The sequence below is a fragment of the Bos javanicus genome, chromosome 5 (assembly GCF_032452875.1).
Source record: "Bos javanicus breed banteng chromosome 5, ARS-OSU_banteng_1.0, whole genome shotgun sequence".
Lineage (NCBI taxonomy): Eukaryota > Metazoa > Chordata > Mammalia > Artiodactyla > Bovidae > Bos > Bos javanicus.
The window spans coordinates 34,971,408-34,988,410 of record NC_083872.1 but is presented as its reverse complement, the minus strand read 5'-3'; the positions used below and the strand labels follow the sequence as shown (position 1 = coordinate 34,988,410).

General features: G+C 38.9%; 1 protein-coding gene across 1 annotated transcript in view; it reads left to right on the top strand.

The window, feature by feature from the left end:
• The first annotated feature begins 1,418 nt into the window (after window positions 1–1,418).
• Window positions 1,419–17,003, top strand: part of ARID2 (AT-rich interaction domain 2) — a 208,213-nt gene continuing 192,628 nt past the window's right edge. The window contains exons 1-3 of the mRNA XM_061416372.1: window positions 1,419–1,707; window positions 1,822–1,915; window positions 2,984–3,081. Of these exons, the coding sequence (XP_061272356.1) occupies window positions 1,616–1,707; window positions 1,822–1,915; window positions 2,984–3,081 (284 nt within the window). The 5' untranslated portion in view covers window positions 1,419–1,615. The remainder of the gene's footprint in view (window positions 1,708–1,821; window positions 1,916–2,983; window positions 3,082–17,003) is intronic.

The following is a 17,003-nucleotide window of genomic DNA, read 5'->3' as shown; positions in this document are numbered from 1 at the left end:
GAACAGCCTCTTTTTTTGAGCTTCAAAAATATTTTAAACCGGGATCGCATTTAAGACATTTGAGAAAAAGCAAAAACATAAGATTTTATTATTTGTTTTAAGCAAACTATAACATACCTTAATATAAAAATATAAACGTTAATTATTATCGTCCAAGTTCAAAAGATTGCTTCCCAATCAGTTTAATTACTGTTTGCATAACTGCACAGAATAATCTAGTTTGAGAAATGAAACCAACCAAAGTCAAGATGAATTAAGAGCATGATTCCATTTCCACAGAACTAGGACAGACAGTTCACATTGTATTTAATTTACAGTTTGCCAAAGTTAGTTTGTGGGTAAGTCATGGAAAATGTGCTAACCAGGCCCCCCCAATACTATCACCACAAAGCTCAGAAAAGCTGATTCTTTTAGACCTAAAAAAAAAAGAAGGTGACAGGTTGACTTTATTCCGATCAGTGAATGAAACTAGCGTGAGGAGCTTCGCCTCTGGGCTTCCTTTCCCTCTCGAGCTCCACACCAGTTCTGTCGGGCGGGCGGGGACTCCAAGGCGGCCCTGCCAACTGCCGGGCCGGGGACGCGAACATCGCCTCCACCCCTAACCCTGGAACAACCGGTAGTGGCCGTTTCCCCGCGCCTCCCCCCTTTCCGCCGGCTTTGTGTGCGTGTGAAATGTGCGGCACATTGCAGATGAACCCTAAGCCCGGCGAGCCCAGTCTATTGTTCCCCGCGAGGAGCTGCCGGGGCGGTGTGGAGTCAGGCGCAGTGCCGCGGCCGGCCCTCGGGGGTCGCTGTGCGGCTCTGGCTGCCCGGCCGTGGCGGCGACGCTGGAGGCGGCAGAGAGGGAGGCTGGCGGGGAGGGAAGCGAGCGGGCGGGCGGCGCGCAGCGGCTCGGCTGCCGCCGGTGCCTTCTGCCCGGGGACGCCCCGGCCGCGAGGCCGCGCGTGAATGTGTGCGAGGGCCCCGCGGAGCTGCGGCCGGAATACACGCTGTCACCCCGCTTTCCACAAACCACCACACAGACCTCCCCCTCCCCACCCCCAGCCCCGCCTGCCCCAGCCCCGCCGCCGCCGCCGCCGCGGCCGCCGAAACTCCCGGGCCTCCGGCCACCCCGGCCCCTCACCGTCGGCTCGCCTTTCCCCTCGCCCGCTCGCGCGCCCCCGGCAGCAGCACCATGTTGAATCGCGTCCCCGGGCCGAGCCTCCCGAGCCGGCGGCGCTGAGAGGCGGGCGAGAGCCGGGCCGCGGGAGGGAGGGAAGGAAGGGGTGGGGGCCGCGCTCGCCCCGCGGCTTCGCGCGGATCCGGCAGTCGCCTGCCCCTCTAGTTTCGCTCCGATTTCTTTAAACTTTTTTAGAAATTCCCCTCCCTCCTTCCCTCCTCTCCCCCTGGCCTCCTGCTCCCTCCTTCCCCTCCTCCTCCTCCTCCTCCCCCTCCCTCCCTCCCTCCCTGCGCCGCCGCCGCCGCCGCCGCCGCCGCCGCCACCGCCGGCCCATGACTGAGCCCCGCCGCCGCCGGCCGAGGAATGGGCTCCGGGCTCTGGTAGGAAGCGCTGGGAGCGGGGGGCGCTTTTAAAACACCGATCTGGGTTTTTTTTTAAACCTCCTTTGAAAAAATAATGGCAAACTCGACGGGGAAGGCGCCTCCGGACGAGCGGAGAAAGGGACTCGCTTTCCTGGACGAGCTGCGGCAGTTCCACCACAGCAGAGGGTGAGAGCAGAACCGGGGGGGCAGCGCCGGGGCGAGCCGGGGCGAACGGGGCTCTCCCGCTCGGGCCGCCGCGGGGTCCCGGCTGACAAGTGCGGGGCTTTCTCTCTCCCGCAGGTCGCCTTTTAAAAAAATCCCTGCGGTGGGTGGGAAGGAGCTGGATCTTCACGGTCTCTACACCAGAGTCACTACTTTAGGCGGATTCGCGAAGGTGAGTGGAAGTTTTAATTTGTATTTCCCTCTCGCTGGCCTCCTCCAAAAAGTCTCCTTTGACCCCGGAGTGGGCGCTCGGGGCCGGGGGGGTGGCCTGCGGGGGCCAGAGGCGTTCTTTTCGCTCCCAGCCGGTGGCACGGAGGCGGACGGCGGCGGGGCTGTTTTTGGCCTGGTGGCTCGCGTGCGCGCGGCGGGCGCGGGGCTCGGCGGGCGGGCGGCCCGGCGCCGGCTCGCGCCCTGCCCGGTGCCCGGCCGGCCCGGCGGGGTCTGAGCGCCGCGGCGGGGAGTGCGGGCGTGCGGGGCGCCCGCCCGAGCCCCGCGCCCGCCCCGCGCCCGCCCGCCCGCTCGCTCGCGAGTCAGCTCTGCCGCCGCTGCCGCTCTAGCACAGGCGGAGACACAGAGACACACAGACTCTCAGAGCAGTTTTCGTGCAACTCAAAATTAGCGCGGGCAGGTTTAACATCGATAATCGGCTGCGAAATGATCCCGGCAGCCGGGGGCACAGCCTCGGCCCCGTCGCCCTCGGTTTATACAGCTAACAAAAGAAACCAGGACCTGTCTCCAAATAGCCATCTTAGGCTTCAAGGCTAGGCAGAAGCTGTAGGCCTCAAAGAAGGGCCTATGGAGATGGATAGATCTGGGAGAGGGATCGGAATCGGCCCCGGCCCCGGCCCCCCCAGAACCTGCGGACGTCGCTGTCCGGAACAGTATTGATCCTTTTGAACTTTTTTTTTTTTAGTGTAAACGGACCGCGTTGAGATTTAAAAGGGGGCGACAGAGGGACTTGCGATTGGTTATTGTCCGGGCTTCAAAAACAAAACAAACCCACCAACACCCCCTCTTCCGCCCCCCAAAACAAAACAAGTGCTATTAAATACAGGGCTCTCGGGTGAAAACACAGTGATTCAAGCAGCCCTTGCTTAGCTACTCTTACGGATCGAGCCGAATCACCCACCGATTCCTGAGGGATCTGCAGATCTCTGTAGAATGGGTATTTATTTCAGAGTTAAGTTAGAGTTTTCTTGGATTGTGCACTTTCAGACAAGTGTGGCTGTGTTTTTAACAGGTTTCTGAGAAGAATCAGTGGGGAGAAATTGTGGAAGAGTTCAACTTTCCCAGAAGTTGTTCTAACGCTGCCTTTGCTTTAAAACAGTATTACTTGCGGTGAGTAGTAGTGACTCTTCCAACAGTGTTGGGAAATAAGGGATTTATGGGGAGATTTGTTTTAGCAAAAAGAAAAAAGAAAAGCCCCAAGCAAGGAACAAACCTTGCACATCAGTTTCTAAACTTCTGCTAATTTCAGTCTGAGAAACATTAAATATCCACAAGGGAGGTTCTAAGGAGAAAGTTTTCCTCACCTATTTTAGGATTGTTTACATTTTTCATACACAATCATTACAGGTGACACCCCACCCCCCATCTTGATAAACATTCTTTTGTGACATTGTTATTGATTGCTTGATATCCACAGAGGGGCAGAAAGGTGATGCTGAGTAAAGAGTCAAGATAGTTAATGAAACTTTGTATCCCTTGGGAAATTTTTTCTTTGTTTTGGAAACTCCTTTGCCTTTTTGAATTCTGACTTGAAGATTTTGTTAAAAAATGAAACCTCTATGTGGACCCGTGTTACTGAGTAGTTTTTCAGTAGAATATTTCTGCATAGCATAGCACGTTGGTGCCTTAAGTGTCCAGGATTGTTTTTTGTTTTTTTTTTTTAAAGAAATTCTTATGTTTTCTGAAATTTTTGACTGACTGAAAAGCATTTAAAATGATTATTATCTATTTATGAAAATTAGGGATGCTACAAAATGGAATACTATAATTGGGATTTTCTTTCATTCTCCCCCTTTTTTGACTATTTGACAAAGTACATTTCTTATTTAGTTGGCATGCGCTATAGTTTAGATAATATATTTTGTGATTCAGCATTTATTTTTCTGAGTTTTTCTCCTAGGAATACTTTCATATTGTAATGTATTATGAGGTCATCATTTATTTTTCGTATTTAGTTATCCAGAGGTTCTTTAGTTGGTGTTTGTTATTTAACACTAAAATAATGCTCTTCGTATTTTTTGTTTCTTAATAATGATGTTATAAAATGGCCTTTTTTAGGTAGTGTGGCTACTGTATAATTTGAGTTTGGCATTTATTGTTGCTCCAAATGCAGTATCCAAATGTAGATATACTGTGTTATGTTCAGCATTCTGGAATAGGAAATGCAGTAATTGCACAGGTGTGCTTTCTATTGGCTATCTTAGATTGACTTCATGCTTGAAGCTGAAGAGTTCACATAACTTTGTGAGTAGTTACTGAGTTGCACAGATGTCTAGAAAATATTAAATATGATTAATTATCTCTTGTGAGTGTGTGATGGCATGTGTCAGAGTGCTTTTTAAAATAAAAGATTGAAATGAAAAGCAAAGTAAAACTAAATTAACCTCCAAAACTGTTGATTTTGTAATGTGGTGAGAAGTAGAGAATTTTTGATTCGTGGTGATACTTATTTTTTCAGTTACAATACTGAGGAGTACTGTTAATACATGTCTTGATTTTCTGGTAATAAGTTTGAATCATTTGAGTTTTAGACCGTTTAAAATACATGTTTTAAAGTTATATCTAGTACTTATTGGATGATTTATTGATTTCAGTATCCAGAAGGTGCTGTATGATATATATGTTTCATGGGATATGTGTTTTTCTGAAGAACTCCCAGTTTATTACAAGTTACATAAATACTGTTTTTCCAGTTGTGATTTCTATCTTTGGATCATATCATCCATTGATTATACTTATAGGTACCATTTTTAACTATATAGTTTCCAGATTGTTTGGAACTCCTTATGCTATTCTCAGATCAGTTTGAGTTTTATGCTCTTATTAGAAGCTACATTTTGAACTATGTCCTTAGCTAAACTTGTTTTTCCTCCATATGTCACTCTCCAGGTTTGTTTTTGTAGGGTTGTAGCTAGGCTACTAGGAAAAAAGTTGAAGCATTTGTTTTGGAAAATAAAACCATGTGAAGATTTTCATGGCTTGTAAAGAAATACAAAAGAAATATGCTGGTCACAAACTGGGTACTACCAACCTTGGAAGATTTTTTTCCATAGTGGTGTAATATTGCTCAGTTAGAGGACATGTATTATGCTGGGTTTTACACCTTCCTCTGAAAAATCTTAACTGGCAGACAGGATGCCAAGCTTTCACAGTAATTCAGTTACTTAACCATAAGAGTGCCTTTTCATAGTAAGAAACAGTAATCAAGTGACTTTGTTAAGTTCCCTCTTTGATATATTGAATTGAATATCATGGTTTCTGATGAGTAGATAATGCAGTGTGTTTTATAAATCACAGGTGGACCAATTTTAAAAAAAAATATGAATGGCTGTTTCGTTTGACTTCTGTAAGATTGTCATTCCATGTGTTCTCATTTACTCTGCAAGTTTAATATTTGCTGACATTCTTCTGTAGTTTCATTATTAATTAGATGGGTAATTGTTAGCCTGGTGTTTTATGATGTAGTTTCATGATACTACATTTAAATACAGAAGAGCAAGCTAATGCGCTGCTGTGTGCACATAGATATGTGTGTGTATATGTATAAATATATATAATATACACACTAGAATTTTTGTGTTCATTTTGATGCATAGACATTAAGTATAGAGACTTGAGTTTAGTTGTCTGTCTAAAGTTAGCTTGATTGTATCCAACATTATTCAGTTGTAGATTGTTCACAAAAATTTCTCACAGTCTAAAATTAAAAATGCAATTGAATGTTTTAACATTGGCATTTAAAAGTCTGGCTATTGCTCATCTATGGTGTCTATATATTTTGTTTTCACTTAGGTCCTTTCTTGGTATGTACATCTCAGTATGTTCCACAGATATTTATTATTGGACTGTCTTTATAAGTTTAAAAAGATAAGATATAACTTCCTACATTTATTATAGATGAAGAAGTTAAAGTACAGAAAAGTCTAAATGGCTTTAGAGGCATTTGTTATTTCAGCAAAATAGTTGTATTCTTGACATGTGTTCAGTAATATTTAATCAGTCACTTATGAATTCCCTTCTCTAGTCATAAATGATTTTAAGAAATTAAAATATAATTGGAAATTACTTATGGTTAAATTTATGCCTGAGTGTATTTATACTCAATGTGTTCTTTATTTATTCAGTTAATTTTATATTTTTGTTCTGTTTTGGTGCTAATATTGGGGGACAATTTACAGGTCTTTTTGTTTAGAATTTAAAGCCTTGATGTGAAGACTTAGATAAATATTTCAGATATTTTAGTTGAACAATTTTGTTTTAGCTTACTTATGCCAATAGTACGGTGATAGTCAAGGTTAACTCGATGTTCCTATTATAACACTTGACTTTTTGAAAAAGAGGTAGAGTATCTTGGACTTAAAAAAAATTGTTGTACAAAACTGTATATTGCTGGTTTTCTTACAACTGTTTTACATGGACCTTCCTTTGGAATAGTCAGAAACTTAACTATAGAGTTTTCAGTTTTACTGTGAATTTATTCTTCTTTTTCCCGCTTGGTGGATGAAGCCCTCCCTTAAGTTATAGAAATGAAAGTCTGCATTTATCAGGTAAATAGAATAAATACACTTGTGTGTTGAGTAGTTAGTATCTACCATGTAGATCACTTTTTTTTTTTAAGAGAAAGCCTTTTATGAGTCACTTGATATTAAATGATAGAATGCTTCAAAATTTTAATAAGTAAATTAATAAATTGAGTTTGTGTATCAATAGAATTGATAAATGGTGATTTGTTCTCCTCATGTAAGGAATGAAAGTAATATGGAGACTGGAAGAAAAACTGTATCTAAAATTATTTACATATGCATTTAAAAGGAATCTGATTTTGGTATCATCTGATATTCTGTTACATTTTAGAGGGTGTGTAAACTTGTTGAAAGGAGAAGTAGAAAGTAGAAAAAGTTGAAAGACTTACCAGACCTCAGCTAGGCTGGTGTTGTGTGTTAGAAACCATGTTCTGAACAACTCAAATTTGCCCTCAAGTAGAAATAAATCTAACTCTTTCCAGGGTGGATAGTTTCACTGAGGATGCAAACTAAGAACTGTAACTCCCAGAAATGTTTATATGTTGTTTTGCATTTAAATTTTCTGCCTTAGCTGTTAAGTAAAAATGTCTGTTTCTAAAGAGAATCACTTTTTTATAATCCTACCTCATCTCTGTTATAGATTCAGTGTTTTCAGTTTGGATGTGTGTGAAATCCACTGTAACTTTGATAGAGAAGTACATCACTTCTGAGAATATTTTATAATCTGAAATTGAATTATATTGGAAGTTGAAAAAGGAAGGAAAAACATTTAAATTCACTGGAATTTAAATGCATTGGTCAGTGAGTTAAGTACTCAATATGTGTTTTTAGGTAAAGTATTTAGAGTTTTTATTATTATTTGTGGGGAGGCTGCTTATCGGGTATTTTCTTGAGTGGTATAGTCCCTACTAAAGTTTACTAGTAAAAATAAAGTTTGTTTGAATTGGGACATACAGAGTTGTGGTGGGGGGTTCTCCCTCTCTCTTTCTTTGATCTGCCACCACCATCCTCACCACACTCTTGGGTATTTAGTTAGAGTGGAGATTCCTAATTTGTGCTATATAAAACAATTGTTTCCCTGAAATGTCCTTGAAAAGTGAAATGAATATGAGCATTATAACAATGCTAAATTTATGTTACCTTACTGAGGGACTTCGTAAACTTTATTTGGTTACTGTGCCTTGTGGATCTTAAGACAGTTTGGAGAAACACTGTTACCTCCCTCCTGCCACCTGTAGTAAGTGGTGGTTCCCAAACATCACCACTCATCATAGGGGAATGTTTGAGGAACATCTGCTAAGTTCTATGGAGCACAGTTTGGGAACCTGAGCTAGAATAAATGAGAGTTAAGGAAGAAAAATTTTAAGTGTGGAAAATGAGAAATGAGAGGTAATTATGTGTATTTATATAGACATATATAAATACAGATTTAAATGATTTTTATGGAGCTATTAAGTTGTTTATCAATGGCTGTGCAAAATTATATTGTTAACACTTAAATAGTTGTTCAAATAGGGGACATTAAAATTATCTTGTGTTCATTGCCAAGGAGAGAAAGGTAGCCGAATCATTGTGTTTTGTGGTATAGTAATTATTTTTATTGAAATGTAATAGTCATGCTAATGTCTGTATATGCTTCAGTTTTACCATTTTAAAAACAGAGGTCATAATTATGAATTTTGATTTCAGGGAAAGCTGTTTAGAAGTAGCTTTTGGTTTAAGGACCAAACTTCCTGGAGATAAAAATAGAGATGTTAGAATTAAAGATTGTCATCAAATATTTTATGGTTTGAAATTGTAATTGTAATTTTTATGGAAAGCAAAAGTATTGGCTTTAGAATTTAAAATAAATGTAAATAACATGCCTAGTTCAGTTATCCATAGTAGAGCCCAGTAAGTAGGCAGGTTGATTCTTTTTAGTCAGAAGTACACAAAAATGTATATATGTTGACTGATGCTCATATTGATTGCCTATCATAAAGTTTATTAATGGATTCTCTTAGTAAATTAAACTTTTGGGGGACCTGAAATAAACAGATGGTTCAGAGCAAATTGTCACTCAGTAACTTTCAGATTTTGTGAATTTTACTAGTATGTTTTCGAAGAACTTTGTATTGAAATGGAGTCTTAACATATATTTTTTTGGTTTCAGACATTAAAAAATACCACTTGTGCTTGGATACTTTTTGAGTATTCATCATGCTATGAATTCAAAGTTAATTAATTGATTATATATGCTCCTTGTGACTAGGTATAATGCAAAGATCTATTGCTGGAACTGAAATCTCTTAGTGATATCTAGGAGTAGATGCTGCATTATAAATTATTGCCCCCAAATACTAGATTCATACTTCAATTAATGTCTAAGTCAGTGTTTGCAGGTCTACCCCATCTTCCTGCAAGAGCATTTGATGGCGGGGCTAAATCTCTTGTTCTGGCTGTTTTATCTCATTAGTCTCTTGATGGTTCCCTTTTCCTTTTCTTGTCATGCCATTGGTTTATTAAAATAATGGGGTCACTTGTCCTTTGTTGTTGTTGTTGTTTAATTCCTAAGTCGTGTCCGACTCTGTGCAACCCCACGGAAGTAGCCCACCAGACTCCTCTGTCCATGGGATTTCCCAGGCAAGAATACCAGAGTGGATTGCCATTTCCTTCTCCAGGGGAACTTTCTTTAGAATGCCCTAAGTTCTGGATTTGGTTGACTGCTTCCTTCTAGTGTCAATTAACCTGTTCCTCTATCCCCTGAATCCATTTCCTAAAAACTATTAACATTAGATCTAAATGTTGAAAAAATTCAAGTTTAGTATTTTAGGCATTCTTTAATAGGTATGTGTGTGTTTAGTCCCTCAGTTGTGTCCGACTCTTGGGACCCCATAGACTGTAGCCCTCCAGGCTCCTCTGTCCATGGAATTCTCCAGGCAAGAATACTGGACTGGGTTGTCGTTTCTTTCTCCATTCTTTAACAGGTAGTGCTGTGCTTTCATCACATTATGTGGCATATAATGTTTAGTTGTCCTGCTTTAGTGGTGTTAAGATTGATCAGAGTTTTTAAGTATTATGATCTAAATAAAACCTTGTATTTTTTAAAAGTATGCCCCAGGTGATTCTTAAGCATGCTGAAGTTTGAGAGCAGCTGATCTAAGTATTGTAATTAAACCGATTTAGTTGCTGAGATAACTGGTTTAACTTGGCGTCCACGTGTTGGCCAGGGCTGCATCCAGAACAAAACCTGTAGGTGACACCTGGTCTGGGGCATCTGCTCGGGCTGCACCTGTCATCTCCAAGCAGAGCCTGCATGCACCCTGTTTTGTTTCTGGACTCTAGAGAAGGTAACCCAGGGGTCCGCTTCAGTTGAGGGAGGAAAAAAGGGTAAATGAACTACCAATTTGAACTTATCCTAAATGTATTTGTATAGTAATTTAGATTAAAAACAATTAATTAAAAATAAAATTTTATTAATATCTAGTGTTTTAAAAAAGTAGAACTTTTGTAATATTCCCCCAAATGGAATGCCATTTATTTTATTGAATTTAGTGAATGTTTTTTCCTCTTTGTGAGGATTTTGTTGGTCTATGCCAATACTGCTTAGGGGAGTTAACTTATATTGTATAAATTCCTTTAACAATACTAGCAATAGCTTATTTTGTTTCATGCACTTAATCTTCATTTTTCAAACCATTTTCATATGTGAGATTTTAGTTTTATCATTTCAAATTTCAGAAGTAATTGCTGTTATCTAATCTCATAAAAAAATAACACTTAGAAAAGAATTTCTTTACAGCACTCAAACTCTTTTCTTCTGGAGCATATGGGCTATTTAAAAAAAAAAATGGCTGTAGGTTATATCCAGCTTTCAATTCTAAGCGTCAGCCATAACTGCCACTCAGTAAGGTTTATTTTATCTATTTTCAAACTGCACTTTCTCCCCCTTACGTTTCCATTCCCTTCCCTGGCTATAGACTTAGCTTTAACATTTTACAAAGCATTGTCTTGGACATAACCCTACATCAGCCACAGTTGTTAAATATCTTCGAGTATATTCCATGACCAAGGAGTGTTTACCTTTTGTTTCTTTTAATAAATTACTTTCATTACCGTATAAAGGGACCAAACCAAAACGTTGCTTTATATGAAGCAGGATTTGAAAAAAGTTGTGTAAGAATCTTTTGTTTGAGTATATACCTTATTGTGATATGTGGCAAGTTATCTTTAATTCTGTTCTTTCTTTCTGAGTTCTTAACTATTGTACTTGGTAAAGTCTTACAGTGTTCAGTGGTCAGTTGCTCTGCACAGAAATGATGACTATATAGTTATACACATCTTTCATGGTGAGGTGTTTTCAGATGAAATTTGTTTTTGCCCCTCTCCTAGCCAATTGGTTATTTTAAATAAAATGTTAATATAAGTATTTTATGTTAATATGAGGTCAGTGGGAATATTATTCTGTTAAAATGGGACAAAAACTAGGCTGCAGTTTGGTCCCTAACCTGTAGTACTTGAGAAATGGGGCTGAATTTAACTGTGTTAGTAATAATGCCCAAGTTGATCACACTTTTCATAATGGTTCATAGATCAAGTGAATTTTCAAAGTACTTGAGCTCAGATCAGACCACTAAGTATTTCATAAACAATATTTAGTACCTTAGCAGCTGTGCCTCCAAGTGTACTCGTAAGTAATAGGTCAAGAGTGTTTAAGTATAATTAAATATAAAAAGATTGGTATAATCTTTTTCGTTTACACCATTAAAAAGTCAAACTTCTGAATTTTTGAGTAGTTTTTCCTGGTAGCTCTACACTGCAGTGTATTAATATAGTAATAAGAATCTGATTGAGAGAGAAATAATAAACCTATCATTTTCTTTTTTCCCCAAGTGTTCTTTTTTCAAAATTGTTAAATTTTTTTGCTATCTATATGTACATTTTTTTACACTTTATTTATATTGACCAATTGTTTTTTGCCATATTTGCTTTGTAGTTTCCTTTTTATATGTGATGTTGTATATGTATGTACGTGTATTCTTGTTTTTGTTACTGTCATTTAATCATTTGCTGTCACTACAGTTACACTGCCCTTTCCTCCTAAATATAAGTGTATATTACTTAAGAACAAAAACGTTATCTTATATAATAATAGCATGCACGCCTGCGTGTTTAGTCACTCAGTTGTGTCCAGCTCTTTGCGATCCTATGGACTGTGTAGGCTGCCAGCTGCTCTTTCTGTGGGATTCTCCAGGCAAGAATACTGGAGTGGGTTGCCATTTCCTTCTCCTGGGGATCTTCTTGACCCAGGCATCAACCTGTGTCTCTTGCATTGCAGGCGGATACTTTACCCCTTGAGCCATCAGGGATACAGATAATATGACTATATTCATGTTAAGTTTTCTGTATTTGATTACTGTAATAATAGTGTAATGATCAGTTTCAGAAAGCAACATGAGTATAGTCGTATTATTTGTATTACATACAAATCTTATTCAAATTTTACCAGTTGCCCCAAAGATGTCTTTTATAGCAGTCATACCAACCCATCCCTAAACTGTAATCTTGTATCACATTTAGTTGTCACATCTGTAGTTCTCCAGTCTTCTGTGATATTACCGTTTTTTGAAGAGTAAAAGCCAACTGTACTATAAAATTTGGATTTTTCTGAGGTTTTTTTCAGGATTAGATTTAGCTTAAGCATTTTTGGCAGGAAGCATGTGATGTTACTTTGTCCTATTATTGCTAATAATAGCTTTGTTTAAGGTGGTGTCCTCCTGGTTTCTCCACTGTAAAGTTTCCATTTTCTCTTTTGTAATCAGCCAGTAACCCTCGGAGATGTACTTTGAGACTGTAAATACCTTGCTCACCATCACACTTTTGCCCAGTAGTTCAAATATCCATTGATGAATCTTGTCTGAATCAGTTATGGTGACTATATGATATTTATTGTCTAATTTTATCATTTCATCTACATTATTTGGCTGTCTATCATAAGGAAAATATTGTTTATTAAGTATTTATATTATACAGTGGGTTAAAGTCTGTTATATTTTACTGCTGTAGTTTGGCCAAGAGGAGCCCATTCAGGCTGCCTCCTTTGTATTTTTTTAACAAGTTATTGTTATTTCTTAGCTCTTTCTTGCATTCTGACGAAATAAGATCTTCTAGAGTCAAATGTGTTTTGCTTTTCTTGCTCTGGCATCAGCTATTTCTTCTAGAAGTCCTGGTTCCTTTTGGTGTGGAATGGTATATAGAATCCAAGAACTGGCTGGTAGGTGTGCTCATTGTTATTGGGTTATCTTTTCTTCTAGGCCCTTTCAGAGGACAAAGTTAGAAAGTTTTCTTATTTTAAATGTAAATATACGTATTGTGCAAATCATAAGGCTATATTGGTGTCTCTAATTAAGTCTGCACAAGTTTTCTCTTGCCTTCTTCCACTCCATGTATCTTCCTTCAACTGTCTTTAGAACACAAGTTTCCAACACCAGTGTATTTGTCTTGTTAGTTCTGTAACACAAAGAGAATAGTTTCAGAATCGTTATACCCATACAACTACAAACAACAAACTTGTGAAGTAGAGTTGCAGATTTGTTTGCATTTCTTTTTATATTCAGACTGACTTATATCAGTTAATAACTGTGTTAAAAAATTCACAGTGATTGGATTCTTTTTTTCTGGGTATTGTTTGCACTTAGAACATTAAAGTTCATATTTTTTCCTTTTGTATTCAGCTTTTTGTTTTCCCCATTATTTGTTCCTTTAATTTTATTTATGAATATGTAAAACCCTTGATAAGATTGCAAAATCAAAACTGAAGCAAAGATAACACTTGGAGGTTACCCTTTACCTTATTTACTTCCCTCCCACTTCTACCCCATTCCTGCCCATGCTCTGTTGGTAACCAACCAGACATTTTCTGGTTATCCTTCCTGATTTTTGTTTTTGTTTTTTGTTTGTTTTATAACAGTAAGGAGGTACATTCATGTATTTTTGGTTCCCCATTTTAAAATGAAGAATGCACACTACTTTTTATTTTGCTTTTTTTTTATTTAGTGTACCTTGACTATTAGTAAATTCATAAAATTCCCCCCTTTTACAGCTGCATAGTATTCCACTGTGTGAATATATCTTACTTTATATGTCCAGTCTCCTATATAATGACACTTAGGTTGTTCCCAGTATTTTACAATAGCAAATAATGCCATATGAATAATCTGCAAATCTAGTAGCCTATACAAAGCTATTTTCAAATGTTTGGACACATATCTACAGAGTAAATTGCAAAAGGGGGGATTGATGTCGTAATCAAATAGTAAATGCATATGTATTGAATTAAGTACTGCCAAATTCCCAGCAGATTCTCTCCAGGTAGGAGAGAACTATTTCGCATTCCCGTCAGCAGTATATGAGAATGCTTGTTTCTCATAGCCTTGCCATATGTTTGTCAAGCTTTTGAAGTTTTCCTGATCTGGGGGGTTTAAGCAATGGTATCTCACTATATTGTAATTATTGTGACTTTATATAGCATGTTTTAATATTTGATAGTGCCATTCTCATCTCATAGTTCTTTTTTTTTTTTTAATAGGAATTTTGTGGTGATTGTTGTTTTAATGTGAACTTTAGTGTTGACTTCCCTGATAGCTCAGTTGGTAAAGAATCCACCTGCAATACAGGAGACCTCAGTTGGATTCCTGGGTTGGGAAGATCCGCTGGAGAAGGAATAGGCTACCCACTCCAGTATTCTTGGGCTTCCCTTGTGGCTGATCTGGTAAAGAATCCATCTGCAATACGAGAGACCTGGTAAAGAATCTATCTGCAATACGAGAGACCTGGGTTCGATCCCTGGGTTGGAAAGATCCCCTTGAAAAGGGAAAGGCTACCCACTCCAGTATTCTGGCCTGGAGAATTCCATGGACTCTATAGTCCACGGGGTTGCAAAGAGTCAAGACACGACTGAGGGACTTTCACTTTCACTTTTAGTGTTAATTTGTCCTAGTTTCAGAAAAAAGCTTTTTTTGAAAATTGGGGATCATATTAAATTAAAAACAATTACCTTAGGAGAATGGAAATGATGATATTGCATTTACCTATCCAGGAAAAACCGAAGTCTTCTATTCGAGTCCTCTTGTGTCATTCAGGAGTTTATAAAATAGTTATCCTTTTATAGGTTTTTGACATTTCTTAAATTTATTCTTGAGTATATTATCATTTTTCTTGCTATTGTAAGTATAGTTTTCCATTGCATCTTCTCAGTAGTTACTGTTTATTTATATGAAAGTTATTGCATTTTTTTATTGTAATCTGGTGCCTTACTCAATTTTTTTGCCATTTGTATTAGCATTGATTAATAAAGTTTTTAGACATACTAATATGTTATCTGCAAGTAGGGATAGTTTTACTTTTTTTCTAAATTTTATACATTTAATAATTTTCTTTTGTCTAATTATATTGGCCACCTTTAAATAGTTGGGGAGATGAGAGCATCTTTTCCTTGTGTTGATACTAACCTTAGTTTTATGTTTCTATTATTTCCTTGTTGAATAAGATACTGCTTGCTGTGTGTTCTTGATGCAGTCTTCTTTCTTTTGGCCACAAGGCATGTGAGGTCTCCCACCACTGGACCACCAGGAAAGTCCCCTTGATGGAGTCTTAAGTCTATATGTTATATTAACATATTAATAGTATTTCTATGCTTGTTTATTGAATGAACAATACTGTTAGACTTGAAAGTCAGAGTTAGTGATCTCCTTCATATGTTTGGAGAAGGCAGTGGCACCCCACTCCAGTACTCTTGCCTGGAAAATCCCATGGATGGAAGAGCCCGGAAGGCTGTAGTCCATGGGATCCATGGGATCGCTGAGGGTCAGACACGACTGAGAAACTTCCCTTTCACTTTTCACTTTCATGCATTGGAGAAGGAAATGGCAACCCACTCCAGTGTTCTTGCCTGGAGAATCCCAGGGACGGGGGAACCTGGTGGGCTGCCATCTATGGGGTCGCACAGAGTTGTACATGACTGAAGTGACTTAGCAGTAGCAGTAGCAGTTCACATGTTTATCCACTAGTGTGTGATTTTTTTAAATCTGTCATAACATATAATAACTGTTTGAGAGGAACTAGTACTGATTATTAAAAATTTTAAACCTTATTTTGTGGCTTATGTTTGAATGTGAATATTTCTCACATTCTAGCAGTTTAACAAATAAATAAAAATCGGCTAAAATAATAAATGATAACTTTGGAGGAAAATTCAATTCAGTTCAGTCACTCAGTCGTGTCTGAATCTTTGCGACCCCATGAATTGCAGCACACCAGGCCTCCCTGTCCATCACCAACTCCCGGAGTTCACTCAAACTCACATCCATTGAGTCGGTGATGCCATCCAGCCATCTCAACCTCTGTTGTCCCCTTTTCCTCCTGCCCTCAATCCTTCCCAGCATCAGAGTCTTTTCCAGTGAGTCAACTCTTCACATGAGGTGGCCAAGGTACTGGAGTTTCAGCTTCAGCATCAGTCCTTCCAATGAACACCCAGGACTGATCTCCTTTAGGATGGACTGGTTGGATCTCCTTGCAGTCCAAGGGACTCTCAAGAATCTTCTCCAACACCACCGTTCAAAAGCATCAATTCTTAGGCGCTCAGCTTTCTTCACAGTCCAACTCTTACGTCTCTACATGACTACTGGAAAAACCATAGCCTTGACTAGACGTACCTTTGTTGGCAAAGTAATGTCTCTGCTTTTGAATATGCTATCTAGGTTGGTCATAACTTTCCTTCCAAGGAGTAAGCGTCTTTTAATTTCATGGCTGCAGTCACCATCTGCAGTGATGTTGGAGCCCCCAGAAATAAAGTCTGACACTGTTTCCCCTTCTATTTGCCATGAAGTGATGGGACCAGATGCCATGATCTTCGTTGTCTGAATGTTGAGCTTTAAGCCAACTTTTTCACTCCTCTTTCACTTTTATCTAGAGGCTTTTTAGTTCCTCTTCACTTTCTGCCATAAGAGTGGTGTCATCTGCATTACCTTTGTCTATTTGTCCGTTAAAAACTCTTCACCATTTTATTTTCTGGCCATTGCATCACTTTTTATACAAAAACAAGACAATAATTTTATTTATATTTTTAATTCATTGGTTGATTTTTATGTTATTAAGACTAGGATAAACTATGATTTTATAGTGGTTTGATTTTTATATTCTCAACATAAGAAGTAATTGTCTTTATTTAAAAGTTATCTTTATAGGTTATCTACTGTGAGGAGATGAAAAGCAAATTCACACTTTAGTTACAACCTGAAATCTTAATCCATTATCACTAAATCAAATGTGTTATATTTTACATTGTATATTTGCTTCTCAGAATTAGCTACGATTTGGATATTAAAGTCCTGCTAGTTCTGAGTGTTGCTTGGAGCATCCTCCTTTATCCCCCTGTTTATAAACTATGGGGGTTAGTTTAAATAAGTCTATGTGTATACAGAACTATTTATTAGCTTCAAGCAAATTGGTTGGTAATTTCTTGGTCAGTTT